The following is a 17890-nucleotide window of genomic DNA, read 5'->3' as shown; positions in this document are numbered from 1 at the left end:
CCTCCCCTCCCTCCACACACTACCACACTACACCAAATATAAAAAACTCTCAAATCCAGCCAGCCGTCTACCTGTCTGTCACAACAGACACCACAGCAGTAGTAATACCTCAATATACACAACAAACAAAATCAAAACATACACACAAGAGAAACTTTTCCCCCATCCATCTAGAGCCAGCAGTCCTCCAGTTAAAGCACCCATTCCCAACCAGCCAACCAGGGCAGGGACGGCCCACAAATACAATCTAATCCAGGCCCCCTTATCCCAACCCTATCCCTATCCTATCCCATTTCCATGCGCTGCGTACTCGTGGGGGCAAATTCTATATATGTAAAGAGAGTGGGCTTTGCGTTTTTGCTTCGCTTCGCTACGCTAAAAATTTTTGACGATGAATGAATGAATGATGAACAAGTTTTCTAAAAAAACAAAAAAAGAAAAGGGGATAGTGAGGGGAAGAAGGTGAGAAGGTGGTTTGGGAAAGGGGGGGTTGGGGGGAAATAAATAATTACAAAGGAGGGTATGTATGTAGGTAGGTATGTAGGTAGGTACGTATGTAGGTAGGTGACAATCATGCACCAACGGAAGTAGGAGGAAGGGGGGTGTGCAATTTCTCGCCCTCGGCATCATCAGCCTCATCAGTTCCAGACTGGTTCTTTTCGGAAAACTCCTCCCTCACAGGGGAATTTGAAGCTTCGGGCGTATAGAATGCAGCTTGGGCGTTGTGGCTAACAGGGCGACTTAATCTTCCATCCTCGTCTTCGACGGGAGGGAGAGGGGTGCGTCGGCCGTCAGAAAAGCTAACCGCGACCTCGCTATCATAGCCGTCAGAGGTGATGATACCAGGGATGCTAGAAGAACCGGAACGGATCCTGTTGTGGAGTTCCTTGAAGCTCTTGGCCGTGGCGCTGCTTGCCGTGGCAGCCGAGCCATGACGCTCACGGAATTCGAGAGGTTCGGCGAGCATGGAATTGAAGTCGCTGTCGAAGGCTGCAGATGGGGAGCCCCCAAACTCGTCCTTGTGGGGCTGTTTCCGCAACCGTAGGCGCTCTTCTGGTGACATATTTTGAAGCTCCGAGCCGAACTGGATGACGGATGCCTTTTTGCCATGGACTGTAAAGCTACCAGTACCACGCGACAAGACATCCTCACGACTGCCCTCCTCAGATAGGATGGCACTCGATGCAGAATCCTTGCCCTTTCGGCTTCGGTGATGAGTCGGGACATGAGCGTCCCGAAGTGTGCGGTGAAGACTTCGACGGATCTTTCCTCGATCCAACTTGTCCTTCTCAGCTACCTGATCCTTACTTTCCTCGCTCTTGAGATCACTGGGTCGTTTTCTGATTGGGCTCTTATCCGATTCTAAGAGACCGGCTTGTTCTAAAACTGCTTGTTCTGTAGCATCAGGTCTTGGAGTTGACGGGCGTGGTTGATCGCCGCTAGATACTGGTCTTAGACTAGCTTTTGACGGCGTTGAGGCGAGATTAGGACTTGAAGGAACAGCACTTGACACGGACGCTTTCCGTGTTTTCTGGGCATCGAATTTAAGAGGTGGGAGCTCCCAAGATGCTTGTTGCTTTTGGAAGGTAGCAGGACTAGAAAGCGCAGGTGGAGCCTGGAAAAAGTCGTCCAGTTGGAGATCGCTTTCATACTGTGGTGACTGTTGTGCCGATGTAGATGGGCGATAGGCTGATTGGGTTGGGGATCGGGGAGCGCGCTGGGGAGTGACACTGCTTGCTTTGGAAGGCAGGCGAGCGAGCGCAATACGGTCCGAGCTTGGTGTCTCCCCAACTGTCTCCTGTTTTGATACAGTCCCGTCTGATTTGCTCTCCTCCTCCAAATCCATGGAAAGAATATCCTTATGACATCTAAGCCGCCAAATCTCCATCCTACCCCACTTCAACTGTGCTGCCATCCGGCCAGCAGCCAGGATGATTTGTTCCCGAGTCTTCTGCTGGATCGGTGCGAGAATTTGAAGATGGCGAGCATTTCTCAGTTGGGTATCTAGTTGCTTTTGTGCGACGGCAAGTTTCTCCTCCGCCTCCTGGATTTTCTGCTGCATGATCTCCCGGCGGGCGCAAAGTATATCGTGTGCCATCTTTGTGTCGATCTTCCCGCTTATAATAGTCACTTCTCCTGTTGGAGTTTGGACTGATTTGGCAGAGTCACTGCGGCTTTCCAAGCGCCGTATTCCACGAGTCCGCTGGCCTTCGTAGTTCCCTCCCACTACGCCGCGCATGCGGACACCAGAGGTCCTGAATGCAGCTGCATAGTTGAGCTTTGCAAGCCAATCGTTCATTTCATGTTCGTTATCAGCAAGGAATGTCTCTTCGAACCCTCCATGACGAACAAAAACGAAAGCATTCTTGTGCTTTTTGTAGGTCGAATCCAGCAATGCCACCGCATCATCAGTCGACATCAGGGCATCCGGCTTGAATTGTTCAAGAGGAGGCTTGAAAATCACTGGAATACCATCATGACCCTGCTTGGTATGTGTCTCAAGTTGATGCATCAAACTCTTGATCCAATTGGTGTTTCGAAAGAAATAGAGCTGAGCGCCAGTAAGAATCGCGCCCCATTCCTGCCATGGAGATCTGGTCTTCTTCTTCTTGGCATCCTTCCGCCAGAGGAGACCGACCTTCGTGATCTTGATATCCACAATTCCAGGATGCGCTTCTTCAGGATTGCTGACAGTCTTCTCGGACATGAAGGCGTCCGGTCGCGACCTAGCCGAAACGATTTGCAGAATTCCAGTGCGGAAGAATGTCTTCTGCAGATCCTGGAGATTCAACGAGGGGGCTGTCCCAAGGTAAGAGTAATGTTCTTCCAAATACATCACTTCCTTCAGATTAGGCCGTAACGTATCGAGTTTACTGTCAATGATAAGGGTATAAGGGTCAACCGGTTCCTTAGATGGCCGTTTCGTTGGATCCACATTCGCACGGGGGAAAATAGACTTCTTCTTCGTCTTATGTTGTATAATCCGTTCCCCATTGATATCCAGATCGTCTTCAACATGGATAAAAGGGGTGTACGAGATATTATCGTAAAACGTTCCCAGGATCTCGTCGAATATGCCCTCGCCGCGGGTGTTCTTTAGATAATCGTGTTTTTGCATCTTGTGCTTGTTGTTCGGGTTGAATACGTCGGTGTGTAGGATAAGGAGTGAGAAGGCGATGAAGTAGGCCTGGTCAGGCGATGCGTATATTCCCGGGTTGCATTCGTGATATCGGTTGGCAAACCCTTGCAGGCATCTATCAATCTGCTGCGTCTCTTTCGGTAATTCAACTTCCATCAGTAGCTTCCGAATCGCCATGTCCATGGGATCACCAAAGAAACCAAAACCTCTCATGTAGCTTCTGAGGACGGCTTGGGAGAACGGATCCGTGCCTTTGGATAATACACTGGCAACGACGCCTCTGCTTACTGCCTCTTCGAGTCTTACAAGATACTTCGCAGGTGTATCATCCTCATACCGTTCTGGCAAGACGATAGCGGGCTCTCTCACCAATTGCATAGAGTTATTCTTTGACGTGTTTGAACCTGGTGTAGCAGGGTTTGAATTACGCGGGTAAGGAGGCTCCGAGTTCTGACGAAGACGATGAGAAAGGCCAAACAAATCACCAAAGCTCTTCCGGCCAGTAGAGGTAGAGGTCCGACCAGATGGTGGGAGCGTTGGGGTTGGCAAGTTGTCGTCACTAGGCATATTCCGAAGGGAATTGAGCGTAGATGACCTTCCGCGCTGAGTTAGCCTCGCACGGGTGGGAGAGGATATAGAAGATGCTGATGATCCTTGGCGGAATAATGGTGCTCCTGGTGTAGCAAAGGCTGCTGAGGACTTTAGGATAGCACTGTGTGACGGTGACGGTAGAGGCGAGCCAAATGTATGACTATGACCTCCTACATCGTCAACCGAAGGCGAGCGCAATGCCTTCATCGAAGGGGAGTCGGGCGCGGTAAGTCGAGAGGAGCTTGCAGATGCTCGAGAAGCGGCCAATAACTGGGCTTGATCTTGAGGATTGGATTTCTGCGGGAGATGGGAGAGATCGAAAAAGGGTGCTGGGGTCTTCTTCCGGCGTGGGAGACGGAAGAAAGTTGTAGTAGTATGGACGGTATGCGTAGTAGTGGTAGTCGTTGCATACACGCCATGATCTCCACAGCTGCCATCAGACCTCGAGGATTCAGATAATCGAGTGACCGGGAGCGCCAATGTCGAATGTGCCTCATCACCGTACGCAGGCGGCGAGGTTGCAATAGCATGCGGTGACGGCCGTGCAGGTTCATCAAAAGTAACTCGACTCTTGCTACCTGACGGAGCGCTTTCGGTCATAGTCTTCCTCCGCTCCTTCTTCGCCTTCTTGTCATTTAGCGTCGTCGTCGGCATAGGTTCCTCCTCTTGGATATCCATAGACGACTTCCTGCGTCCCGGCATGCGTACCCTGGACTTCTTCTTCGTTGGTTTCGTGACGTTCATCTCCATCGTCGGGGCCGTCGTGATGATTGCCGGAGCTGTGAAGCGATATCAATGGGACTGCTCTTGATAGAAATAAGGGGAAGGCGGGGCAGGTAAACTCACGATGGGGAAGAGGCGGCGCGTCCGCCCGAGCAGCATGAAAGCGAGCTCTCGAGGACAGCTGCGAGTCCGAAGCATTGCGGAATTTCAGCATGGAAAACCGCCGATGCTTCTGTGTCTCGTCTTGCACTGGAGGGGATACCGACCGCATCAAGGGGTCAGCCCCAACCTCAGCAACCATTGACGACCGTCTTGCAGCGGATCGATCTGCCTTAGCTGGCGATAAAGCTGAAGGAGTCAGGAATTCCGCTGGTGAAGGGCGTCGTGGGATCTGCTCGCTCGCTCGGCCGCCGAGTACTGGCTGGTTGTTCGCATCCGGCGACAGCAGCAGGCTATGTCGTCGCATGTCCACATCGCTCGAAGGCCCCCGCCGACGTAGCAGCCCCGGGATGAGAGGCATGTTCGGACTGGGCCGCAAGCCGCGGATTCATTGATCTCGAGTGTGCGGGTGCGCGAATCAATCAATTTAATCCATATACAGCGCTGCGAATGTAGGTCGTTGTTTGTGTGTTTGCTGGCCCTGGATTTCGTGGGACGTCCAGATAGGTACGAATCCGACGTGACAGGTTGATGCTGAGGCTGGGAGAACCTTGCACGCCAGAATCAATAAACGAGTGGCGGTGCCAATGTACACACGACGGGTAGCTAGTCCCGAAACATCAATTCACGGCCAGCCGACGTCGTAGAATTAGAATAGGGGAGAATTTATTGAATTATTGTAAATACGATCAATCTGTGATTTCATTTCCTAAAAGTGAAATGGGTTTCGAGTTTGAAAAAAAAATTTGTTGCTCGAAACATTCATTACGAAGCACATAGCGTCAGAGCGCAGATGCTGACTTATTCCATGTACTATCGACCAACGCATCCGGTAAAAGTACGTACAGCATAAACTTGCTACGACACCATCATATTTTTGCTTACTAGCTGACCTCGCATGCAAAATCACTTATAGCCATGATACAGACTCTTATACAAGATCCTTCGTAAAGATTCTCATACAAAAATCGCGAGCTAGGTAAATTCATTCATTGGGGTGGTGGTCACGTGCAGCTCTCCCTTCCTCTTACCACGCAGCGGGAATCAACATCAAACATATAAATATCAAAAGAAGCAGAAACCTCATAACAACCGGAGACAGGCGACTGGGAAGAGTTAGTGTAGTTGTTAAGACCCACCGCTAACAAACCTAGAGTGACCCTGGACGCTCCACCAGAGGGAACTTTGAGGCTTGGGGGTAGTAGGCTTAAAGTTTCTCGGTATCCAACGCTCCGTGAAGATATTTCTTTTGCTGTTTGCTTTTATCGCTTTAATAGCCTCACTTTTCTTTTTTGTTGCTGCCTCGGTAAACTCGCTTATGCTTATTGTAAGGGGGGTGTAAACAACAGCTAATTGTAAAGATTGTCACGGGGTACAAGAGCAAGACATTGGAAATGTTTTTGAGAAGGATGAAGGTATATTTGTTCATCTATCCAAAAACGTAAAGGCTTAAAATCCTTGGATCAAGCGTAATAAGACAACAGACCCAAAGCCGGATCGAAACCAATAGCCTAACAAAAATCCTTTATAATCCCTCAGACAAAATCCCTTAAAACAGTCGAAGCTTGTCATAGAAGCTTTTTAACAAAACACCATGACTCCAATGCCAAAAATCAAATCCCGTTCATTCACTCCCAGCGATACATGCCATCATCATAGGCGACTCGGTGTCTCCGATATCCTGGCCCGACGCTGAAGCGTCGCTTTGGCAGCTGTCTTTCCCTTAGTCGCCTTTTCATGGCTTCTTTGTCGCCTTCCTCATCCTCGATTGCGAGTGCGCCCATCATCGTTGGCAAATCCTGCGCCACGACAAGTGGTCGCTGCTGGCGTCTCAGCGCCGGGATCGGCGCAAGTGGGACGGCTGGGCGACGTCGGATCTCCTCATCCTGGGCTTTGATCAAGGCTTCCTTTCGGAGTTTAGCCTCGAGCTCCTTCTCCCTCTGAAGGCGTTCCTCCCGCTCCCGGAGGAGTCTCTCTCTCTGTCGCTCTGAAGCGGCACGCTCAATCCGCTCGCGTTCTAGTTCCCGCTGGAGCTCGCGCTGTCTCTCGAGTTCCTCCTCCTCGTATCGCAGGCGGGAGTTGAAGGATGTGTGGGAGCTGGAGGGAGAGTCCCACATCGGGTTCTGACGCGTCTGGGAGCGTGGCCGGCGAGATTGGGCTGGGCGTTCCGAGACGACGGCGCCGTTGCTTGGGGTACGGCGGAGAGGGCGCTCATCCACGATGATAGGGTGTTGGTGGTGGTGCCTATGTTCATGGTGGAAGGGTTGCGAGACGGGGGAAGGGGGCGCGGTGAAGGTCTGGTTGTAGAGCTGTGGGGGGGTTCTCGGGGTGGGAGGAGAGTCGACAATCACGATGCGCTCCTTCCGGTGCTGGCGGGTTGGGCGCAGCGGAGAGAGCACCCGCTTGGAATGCTTGCGTCGGTGTCCTGAGGATTCTGAGGACGACTGTCGACGATGGGAGCTGGGGGAGCGTGGTGGGGTAAGCGGGCGCTGAGCTGGGAGGGGGAATGAGCGGGTGAGCATGTGCTCGGTGGAGGGCTCGCCCCAGGTAATCTTCCGGACGGGGTTCTCGACCACGGAGAGGGTTGGGCAAGGGCGCCCTGGGGAGCCATACTGGCAGGTCGAGGTCTGTCGGAAGGTGACCGCGTGGCCGTCTGGGTAACGGTCGACATATACGTTGGTGACACACATAGTGACGGTGGGATGCGGTTTATGCGTGTGCGGTGGGTATATACGCTTCGTCGAACGGGTATCGACGAGAGGGTTGATGTTGTTTATGACGACTGCTCTACTCTTGATAGGTATGCCGGTAGGCCGCCAATAAGATGTATGAAGATCTTGCTTCAAGTACTCGTGTGGTTGTTCTGGTTGTTTGGTTTTGGGAAGAAGCGGTGTTCTATAGTGTTCTATAAGATATAGCGAATGGTTTCGTGTCAGTCACCCGGATCAGGGATGAGAAGAAATCGGACGTCTGGAGTTATGCGGTGCGCAAGAGACATGGAGGCATATGTAGAGAATATGCGATGACTGCTGAATTTTGAAGGGAGGGAGCGGTACTAATCGTCGAGGTCGAGGGCGATGTGATGCGCAGAGGACCGTGGTAATATATATATTTTTCCAAGACTGGCGGGGACGAGGCTGAGGTCCGATGGTAGCGCAAGCTTGAATATACAGGGACTGGGATGGGGGCTGTGTCAAGACGAGTTTACTTGACTCTGGAAGGTGATGATAGCAGTGATAGTGTTGACCGTTGTTGATAGTGATGAAGAAGGATGAAGAAGATGGATGATAGGAGGGCGGGGAGAGGGAGGGAGATATAGATGTGAGTGGTGGGAGTTGATGCAGCAGAAGTCGAGGAGTCATACTTATAGATCAGGACGATGATGTCTCTGGATTGTGTGTGTACTTTCAGCAATGTACCTTGCGTACGAAGCAGCGTATAGCGGGGGGGGGTGTCTGCCTGGCCGCCGGATGACTACGAGAGCAAGGGGCTGGTGGCCTCAAGGGGTAGACCGGGCTTCCAGGAGACGGAGGCCTCAGGGGGTGGTGGTGGTGGCCGCCGCGAACTACGTCCGTACTCCTGCTGCTGGTGTCCTATCGTCGTCCTTCGCCAGTCCTGCAGAACGTCCTTCTCGTCGCCCTCTCGAGTTATGCGCCACGGCGCATTGTTACTGGCATGGATGGCGTCAGGATTCCACCCTCCACCCTCCACCCTCTCGCACGTACGAAGCACGAAGCACGGAGAGCTCCCTGAGCAGTGGCCCCAGCAGGAATTGTCCTGTCGCTGTGGCTGACTCTGAACGGATTGTCCAGTGCATAGCAGCAGCTTAGCTCCGTACGCCGTGCACCGTACTGAGCTCCAGCCACTGCAAAGTAGTCTCGAGTTGTACGAGTAGGGAGTCACTGCGGTCACATCGTCGCAATCCCACAGCCCACATGGTGGAGCCACAGCAAGCCTGCGCCAGTCAGATGCCCTTTCTGGCTTTTCGCTCTCTGTTGCCATGGGCAGCAAAAGACCCCATCATCGCCCATCCTGACTTGGCGACGGGTGCACGTCCTGAAACGGCCTTGTAGGGCCAGAGAGTGGCAGAGCGGGTGGCAGAGAGACAAGAAACCACCAGAGACACGAGAACGGAATGCGATACTTCGTACGGTTACCTCCGTATGGTATGCGATGGATGGCAAGGAGAGAATGGAGGCGTCTTGCTGGAATTCCCGACCAGATGGATTTGGAATCGGAGCTGGAACAGAATGTTTCAACCAAAATAGAATAAACATCTCTCAGTGATCTCACCAAGCCCTACAACCCCCGGGGGCCTCGACACTCTCTCCCCAGCTCCGACGGGCCCGGCGCGAACATAAGCAGTTCGCTCAGTAAGTATGGAATCAACTCAAACGCGAAACCAAGTAAGCATCGCCAATCGACGATCCCAACAGCATTCTCCCCACGAAGCGTCGCGGCGTGCGGCGCCAGTACCGGGTCGCCCGTGGCGTGGGTGTCGAAGAACTGTGTCTATTTCCAATTATACTTTTCCCCAGTTGATGCTCTCCATCCAGTCGATCGGTGGCGCGTTCTCTCGCTGCGACGACGAGTTGGGGAGGTCGGTAAGTCAAACAAACAAAACAAGCAGACCGGCGGCCCCAGGCGGCTGTCTCATCTCTTCATTAGCAGCGGCAGCGGCCGTGGCCCGTTACACGCTGTACTTGTATTCTTTGGATCTCCATCATCGCCCATCTCCCCTCGCCCATCGCCCATTCCCCCATCTGCATCATTCCCCCCATCGTGCATGCGCGGTTCCAGCCTCTTGGGAATGGTTTTGCATTTTGGCATTTTGCAGTGGCCGCCAGCCCGAATCCGGGATCCGGTGAGAGAGCCCGGTGAGCGAATCCGCCCACTCACACCATCCACACCCTCAGCCACCTCCGCGAATCCAGACCAAACACCAACTCCCCGTCAACAGCCGCCGACTCTCTCGCTTCCTCTCGCTACGGAGTAGGTTCGGAGTACTCCTGCTCTGGGCAGTCTGTCTCTGCACAGCCGCGTAGCCAGTCTGCCACCACCAATTTCCACCATTCGTATATTGTACCTTGTATGCGTTGCTGCGGCGATGATCGTCCAGGTGGCCGGTGCGCGAGCATTGAACAGAACAAGCATGATCGCATCCGCCGGGGAGAGTGTGGCACTGGCAAGCCACTCGGGAGGGAACCCATGGGGGGGGGGATTGAGTCTGGTGATAGGGTTGCCGTACGCAGGAATCGAGCTCCAAGTACAGATGACGAAGCACGATGACGGTATCATTCACTTCCTCGCTCGCAAAACTCCCCTACACGAGAAAAGAGAGACAAGCCATCTGTGGCTGAGAAACATATGGTAGGTTACGATCACGTTGGCTGCCCTCTCCCCTTCCGCACGAACGGCCCGGGGGGTCCCGTGCTCATGATGGCTGACAGGTATTGACTTTGATTTGGCATTTAGACTTTAGACTTTTTGACTCTTAGGTGTTTACTAAGAACTACTGGCCTACTGGATAATGCAAATGATTCCATTATTTTCCTTTGGTCGCCCTTGCATACGGCGGATGCAAGGCCTACATGTGGTACAAATATTACCTATCACAGTCCACAACCAGCACTTCGCAACCTAATCCACAAGCCACAACTCACAATTTCAGAATTTTCACGAAAGAGATGGAAAGATAGAGAACTACCTGGCCGGTATCTCGCCCCCACGCTACTTTGCAATCACACCCTCCAGAAACCACAACGGGACATCCCGCGAAGTGGTGGAAATGAAAATCAGGGAGAAAAACCACTCAAGAACGCCTTGTAAGGCTGACTGCAATATTCAGCCTTACAGGGGCCCCTGCCCCATCGCATCCACTCCAGGAGGCGTGATTGATGCCTTGACGGTTTCCGAGGAGCTTTTGCCCTTTGCAGCAATCCTGAATGGGGTGTGATGACGAGTCCTGAAGGCGATGCTGGTTTTTGTTGAGTTGTATTTGTGATGGTGTACCTAGGTTACGTTCCTAGTTTCATGGTCTGCCAGACACGCAACGCAACGCACCGCAACGCAACGCAACGCAACGCAATAGTCCAGACCAGGCCTAGGCTTCGTTTCGTTCAATGCCGCTGCCTAGTGAGCGTCTTTCTCGGTGTGCCTGTCAGCGGAGAAAGATGACACATCTCATGGCCCTTTGTCATCGCACATGTGGTTGGTGTCGTCGTCTTCGGCGTGGATATGTCGGCAATGCGCCAGCGACCAGATTTCCCAAAGCAGACCGGTGAGGGAGAGAGTACGTACAGAGTACAGAACACCTTACACCATCCACCTACCTTATGTAATCTGCAGGGTGGTTTTCCGCTCAGGTGCACGTATGACTCCCCTCCCCTCCAGCATCAGCGGAAATGCGGGGAACACAAGTCACTCGTCTCAATTCAAGTCCTTGGCTCGAACGGCAGGTGTGACTGTTTAACGTCTGTCCCTGCGTCCAGAGACGCACCTTGTCACGAGACGAATCTATAGTTTTAGAATCACAAATTTTTCTTGGCAAGTCTATGAAGTTGGTTATTAATATGTCACTTTCTTTAACTATTTCTCCTGAGTAGACCCCTTAGTAACGAGAAAAAGACCGCAGTTGATCATACTGTCGATTATTTCGTTAATGCCGTCGATCGCTACTCTAGCTACTCCCCCCTGCTTAATTGCAACTGTTGGAGTTTGTTAGCATTTCGGAGCACTTCGGGAAAGGTTCTATGAAGAAAGAATAAACTTCCAAATTTTGAAGACACTCAGAGAGGAAAATCAAGAAGTCTGGGAGTTACGCCGTGCGAGGCAAGTGACACAAAATACCGCATATTTTAGCTTCATGATTTAATGCTAATTAGCTAGCGTTAGCCCAAATTAGCCTGATCAAATAATACCGTACAATTAAAGCCTCAGCCGCCAGGAGTCATAGCTGAGGCTGGGAAGAACTTTTTCCTGAGGCTGACAGGCATATAACTTGAACTGATCCGGCCCGAGCCAGCGACGCGATTCGGCTGATTAGGCAACCATGGAGGGCCCTACTTGAACACCATCAATGAAAGTTGCCGCTCTCATCATCAGGGCCAAAAACGGAGATTACACCCCAAGAGAGGATGGCCGCCAAAAGGCTCGTCCTCGCAGTCGGACACGGTGCAAGCCGGGACAACGTTTTCAAGTGGACGTCGTATTGGAAACTTCTGTCTAACTTGCGAGACAAGGGAGCTATCGCTATACTTCTCTACCGAACAGCGGAATTCAAGGCCCATTTTTTCCCGTTATCCAAAGAAGCTCGACGCATTACTCCCATAGAACCATGTCTTGGATTTTCCTCTTCAGCAGCTTCGGTGGAGAGTCATAGCTGAAGAAGGAGGTGATTTTTCGGGTAAGTATAACATCGAGGACAAGCGAATCTCTGAAAGACTTCGTATTACCCAAACGGGCGCCTGGGCAAATGACCTCGGCGTTTGGAACCAAGACAACACAGAGCATGAGAACTTCCTGGCTAGTCATTGTATAATGGCTACCTCCAGAAAACCCAATAAACATGTCCTTTGTCATGGCATTAAGGGTAAGCTTGACTGCAATAAGTCTGTATTTGTTAGTATGGTCCCTTATGAGGGCGATTCTGGCAAGAGGGTCATTAGTAACAAGCTTGCGCCGACGAAACTCCTTGCCGTCTCTCCACTAGGTATAGTTGCTCCTTGTGATTTTCTTGGTATGTTTTCTGGGAAGCTTCGATACGTAGACCGAAAGCCGTCCAGAGCTATCAAGGGTCCTATTTCAGGGTTTTGGTTGGATTATTCGGAAATATCAGGAAAGCTAAATCAGATGAGGGTAGCAAGCCTAGTGAGAAAACGAATGTCTGTCTTGCATGGGAGGGAGTGAATGAGGCCAAAGGGGAGACGCCGCTCTGCCAATATTGGAGGGTTTTAGTGATAGCCACAAGGGACATTATGCCATTTGACCAGCTTATTCGCCCTTCCTGAGTTGGCCTTTTCTAAAAAGAGTTTGCAACATTTGGTATAACTTGGGTAAGTTTTTACTGGGATGATAAGAGAAAATGGTGGGTGATAGCAATTCATTGATTATAGATAGACAGTAATGCTAAAACTTTTCATATACTGGAATAATAACAAAACTTCCATGTTATACAATATTTGTATTCTTCATGACTTTACTTTTGCCAATAGGTGAGTCGCAAAAACCCCACATGCTGCACCATTCCCGCGATCGTCATGGGTGAACCCGCATTTCGGCAGCGCATTCCCAAGCTCGTGCAGCGGCCCGCAGCTTAGCCTCTAAATCCTTAGCGGGGTTCCAAACAGATGGGCAGCCTTGGCGGCTAGATGCGCTGGTCCCAGCCTCAGCTCAACAGTCTCAGCTCGCCCATGAGCGCTTACAATCAAATGCTAGCATGGTCTTCTCTTGAGGTTTTTGACTCTCACTCTCACGTGAACGAAACCATCACGATCGAGCCATGCAACAAGCAATGTCTGCCGACGGTGGAGAACCAAATCCTCTCAACAGCACAGGGCTATGCTTGCTGTCTCTCGACGGCGGCGGCGTGCGTGGACTCTCAACACTCTACATCTTGAAGAGCATCATGGATCGGCTGAACTACGAACGCAAGTGCACTGCCAATCTTCCACCAGCGAAGCCATGCGAAGTATTCGACCTTATTGGAGGGACGAGCACTGGCGGGTAAGGAGACATATTTTAGGGTTTTGAGCAAACATTTACTGATGTAGTGTCACAGCCTGATTGCCATCATGCTTGGGCGACTCGAAATGGACGTGGACGAGTGTATTGCGGCGTACAGTGATCTTGCAGAAGCTGTATTCCACCAGAAGAAGAGCCGTTTACCTTTCAATTTGAAGGGCAAAGTCCAGGCAAAATTTGACTCCGCGAAACTCGAAAAAGCAGTCCGAGAGACGATCAAAAACAAGAGTATCTCCGGAACAGAGTTGTTTGATAACGGGACTGAGCGAGGGTGTAGAACGTGAGGTTCACGGCGATATTAGAAGAGAGAGCGCTAACGATATTAGCTTTGTTTGTACTATCGACCAAGACACTAAAAGTATCGTCCGCCTACGAAGCTACACCCTACCCGAAGAGTCGAGTATCCCAGCTACTATATGCCAAGCTGCGCTTGCGACATCTGCTGCTACTACATTTTTTGAACCCGTCCGTATCGGAAATCGAATATTTGCCGATGGTGGGCTGGGTGCAAATAATCCGGTTGACGAGGTGGAATGCGAAGCGATGAACATCTGGTGCTCAGAATCTGCAGATTTGAAGCCTTTGGTGAAGTGTTTTCTTTCGATTGGCACAGGAAATCCAGGGATTCAAGCCTTTGAGGAGAGCATCGTCAAGTTTCTTGGTCAGACTGTGGTTGACATTGCGACTGGAACAGAAGAGACGGAGAAGAGGTTCATAGCTAAGTGGCGAAAGCACTATGATGAGAACCGGTACTTCCGATTTAACGTCGACCAGGGTCTGCAGACTATTGGGCTTGACGAGTATAAGAAGCAAGGTGCGATGGAGGCCGCAACAGACCGGTATCTAATAAATCAAGCACAGAAGAACCGTATTCGGGATTGTATCCGGAACCTGAGTCTAAAGCAAAGTGTGTATATCGAGGACTTTGCGTAGTGTCTTGAGAAGCTGAATCTATATAGAGAAGTCTGATACTTCTTTTGCTGGCTCTGTGAATGTGAGTTAAATACCACTCTATCAACCTATCTCTGCTTAAATTGTGCAGGCATATATCGAACGCAAGATAATTGCAGCTACAATTTCTAGTCACCGTCGATTTATGTATCCTGCACTTGAGGTTCATCACTATATTATCCGCAACGGTCCTATAGAGGCTATCCATCAGCATTTCCAGACGCCACTAGATAAACCCACGCCAACAGTCTTTGTGTTACTTGGTATGGGCGGGTGTGGCAAATCCCAACTTGCTCTTGAATATTGTCGGCAAGGAGAAAACAAGAAATTGTTTTCTGCGGTGTTCTGGCTAGATGCAAGCTCTCCAACAAGCATAGCACAGTCTTTTGCCGACATTGCGCATGAACTGTTAAAGCCGAATTTTGATATCGCAGACGAGAAAGGAAATATTCAATTTGTTCTTAGACAAATAAAGGCATGGCAATTCCGCTGGCTGCTCGTCTTTGATAATTTCGACGATCCAAGCGCGTTTGGCGATAGGAGTATAAGGCAGTACTTCCCACAGAGTGGCTACGGTTCTATACTTTTCACGTCTCGCCATGCAGTGGCAAAGAACTTGGGCTCCTATATCGAGGTGACAAACATGTCGGACGATGAGGCACTGCAGCTGCTGCTCAAGAGAAGTCAGGTTGATAGAACCGATAGAAACATACAAGAGGGGGAAGTTATTGTCAAGCGACTTGGATATCATGCACTCGCTATTGACCAGGCTGGCGCTTATATCCTAGCACGCAGTCTCGACCTTGATCTCTATCTGACACATTATTCCGAGCGCAAGGAAAAGGTACTCAATGAGGTGCCTGCATTATGGGATTACCGCCGAAAATTGAAGACAGATCCTGATGTCGAAACTAAGCTTACAGTGTTCACCACCTGGGAATTGTCCCTTGAGTTGATCAACGGAATTCCAACGACACAAAAAGATAAGGTCCACCTCCTGACCATTGCCGCATTTCTTGATAGCAAAGAAGTCTCTGACGATCTCTTCGGTTGCTACGGCTCTAGAAATGTCGATTGGATGGCATCTTGTATGAGGGATGGCGCTTGGGATAAGTACGCGGTTCAAGACATACTGAAAGAGCTTCAAAATCTCTCGCTACTCCAGAGCTTGTACATTGGGAGAATGGAAACGAAGTTCTCGTTGCATCCAATGATTCAAGATTGGGTAAAGCTGCGAGTGAATTCGGACGCTAGGTTGAAGTTTGCCTTAGAGGCGATTCTGATTCTTTCAACCTTTTTTGCAATCCATGACGTTAATGATTTAGCATTTACCACGAAGCAAGCTTTGCTATCTCACTTAGAAGTAGTACTTCAAAATGAGAATGATTATAAGATCCTCCAAAGTAACCTCGAAGAGCCTAAGCTTCTAGATGCTGCTGCCGTTTTTGGATCATTCTTTAACAGTCAGGGTCGATATAAGTTGTCTAAACAAATGAATTTACACGCGCTGAAAGGAAGGTCCTTGGTCCTTGGCCAAGACCACCCGGACACCTTGACTAGCATGAACAACCTCGCTTTCCTGCTAAAGCGTCAAGGGAACTATAGCGAAGCGGAGCCGATCTACCGCCAGACGCTCGAGCTTTCAGAGAAAGTCCTTGGCCAAGAGCACCCAGATACTTTGATTAGTATGAACAACCTCGCTTGCTTGCTAAAACAGCAAGGGAATTATAACGAAGCGGAGCCGATCTACCGCCAGACGTTCGAGCTTTCAGAGAAGGTCCTTGGCCTAGAGCACCCGGACACTTTGATTAGTATGAGCAACCTCGCTTACTTACTAGAGAGTCAAAGGAACTATAACGAAGCAGAGCCGATTTACCGCCAGACGCTCGAGCTTTCKRAGAAAGTCCTTGGCCTCGAGCACCCGAACACTTTGATTAACATGAACAACCTCGCTTGCCTGCTAGAGAGTCAAAGGAACTATAACGAAGCAGAGCCGATTTACCGCCAGACGCTCGAGCTTTCAAAGAAAGTCCTTGGCCTAGAGCACCCAGATACTTTGATTAGCATGAACAACCTCGCTTTCCTACTAGAGTGTCAAGGGAACTATAGCGAAACAGAACCGATTTACCGCGAAACGCTCGAGCTTTTAAAGAAAGTCCTTGGCCAAGAGCACCCAGATACTTTGACTAGTATGAACAACCTCGCTTGCTTGCTAAAACAGCAAGGGAACTATAGCGAGGCGGAGCTGATCTACCGCCAGACGCTCGCGCTTCGGCAGAAGGTCCTTGGCCAAGAGCACCCAGATACTTTGATTAGTATGAACAACCTCGCTCTCCTAGAGAAGGTCCTTAGCCAAGAGCACCCGGACACCCTGTCTAGCATGAACAACCTCGCTAGCATATTAGAGAGCCAAGAGAATACTAGTAGAGTACAGTAGTTAGTTCGAAGTGTTAACAAAATCGAAGCTTGGGGTTTTATTACAGACACTACTTTATATAGCGATATTGAGAGGGAAAGGGTAGCAATCTCATTTTGTCAAGACACTATAACTGAGTGCCTATTCGCAATGCTATCTATTACTCCTACCCACCTCCCGACTCTAAGATATATTTATATACTTCCAGTGTGTTGATTTGTAAGCTTGACAGCTCATGTAATCACTCATCTCTATTTTTAAGCAGTGGGCCACAGATCACTATTGTAGAATATACTGGAACTAAAGTTCGCCAAATAGAGCCGTTCAGTGCTGAAATGGATGTTTCTTGAATATATAATATATGTAGCGATTATGACAAGGACATCATTTGATGACCGTCTAGGCCATGCGACGATCTGGACTAAGCTATCTTAAGCTAGATTCAGCGCGAGACCCCTGTCAAGTGCAAAGTGAAAGTTTTAGTAGTTGCACACCAAGGGGAAGCCAGTTTTACAAGCGACTGTAGAGGTTGATCGTTTTGTTAAAGTTCGTCGCGACAGCCGAAAGAGAAGTCAGCTGATTTTGGCAAACATCGGTCACTTTTTGCTCCCGCTTAAGAGGGCACGGTGCAACTCGGAGTATATCGGGAACATGGAATTTTTCGGGAGGAGTCCGCTACAGTCAATCACATGTTCATCAGCCACAGCTTTAATTATAAAACATAAATACACTGTAGAGTAATTACTGTAACTATGACTAGGGACCTTTGATCCCTAGATTGGAGGTATTAACCTATATGGCGACGTCGTATGACATAGCATTCCCCGGCTACTACAAAGCTGACAATGATTTTCTAGTATCGTGGCGAGGCTCGGAAACCCAAATTAAACTACTCTATGAGTTTGAATAGCCCAAAGAGCTCGTGGTGATGCTGGAGATCGAGGGGTCCTATTTTACTCCGAATTGACGCCTTCCATAATTAGGTCGCGACAGCGACAACGCGATCGTAATTTTCAGAGTAGCTGGGGTTTAGACTATTTAGGAGTAGTCACACAATATAACTGATACAAAAATATAACAATTTTTAATAGATTTACAAATTTAGAATCAATTGAATTCAAAGTACCGATAGTTTGTCTCGTTATAGAGTACGTCTCTCGACGCAGGGA

At 50.0% G+C, this 17890-nt stretch overlaps 3 protein-coding genes across 3 annotated transcripts; 1 reads left to right on the top strand and 2 right to left on the bottom strand.

The window, feature by feature from the left end:
* Window positions 1-571: 571 nt before the first annotated feature.
* Window positions 572-4973, bottom strand: BP5553_10510 (Sec7 protein; the record flags this gene model as incomplete). Its single annotated transcript, XM_032019133.1, has 2 exons — window positions 572-4509; window positions 4577-4973. The coding sequence occupies 2 exons, from the start codon at window positions 4971-4973 to the stop codon at window positions 572-574; spliced, it is 4335 nt and encodes a 1444-aa protein (XP_031864840.1).
* A 1267-nt stretch (window positions 4974-6240) lies between these two features.
* Window positions 6241-7302, bottom strand: BP5553_10509 (uncharacterized protein; the record flags this gene model as incomplete). The annotated part of the gene is made up of 1 exon (XM_032019132.1): window positions 6241-7302. The coding sequence occupies one exon, from the start codon at window positions 7300-7302 to the stop codon at window positions 6241-6243; it is 1062 nt and encodes a 353-aa protein (XP_031864839.1).
* Window positions 7303-13124: 5822 nt separating this feature from the next.
* BP5553_10508 (uncharacterized protein) lies at window positions 13125-16742 on the top strand (the record flags this gene model as incomplete). Its single annotated transcript, XM_032019131.1, has 6 exons — window positions 13125-13336; window positions 13392-13634; window positions 13681-14261; window positions 14314-14348; window positions 14397-16116; window positions 16297-16742. The coding sequence occupies 6 exons, from the start codon at window positions 13125-13127 to the stop codon at window positions 16740-16742; spliced, it is 3237 nt and encodes a 1078-aa protein (XP_031864838.1).
* Between the last annotated feature and the right edge of the window lie 1148 nt (window positions 16743-17890).

The sequence above is a fragment of the Venustampulla echinocandica genome (assembly GCF_003357145.1).
Source record: "Venustampulla echinocandica strain BP 5553 chromosome Unknown scaffold_15, whole genome shotgun sequence".
Classification (NCBI taxonomy): domain Eukaryota; kingdom Fungi; phylum Ascomycota; class Leotiomycetes; order Helotiales; family Pleuroascaceae; genus Venustampulla; species Venustampulla echinocandica.
This window is presented reverse-complemented; position numbering and strand designations above follow the sequence as displayed.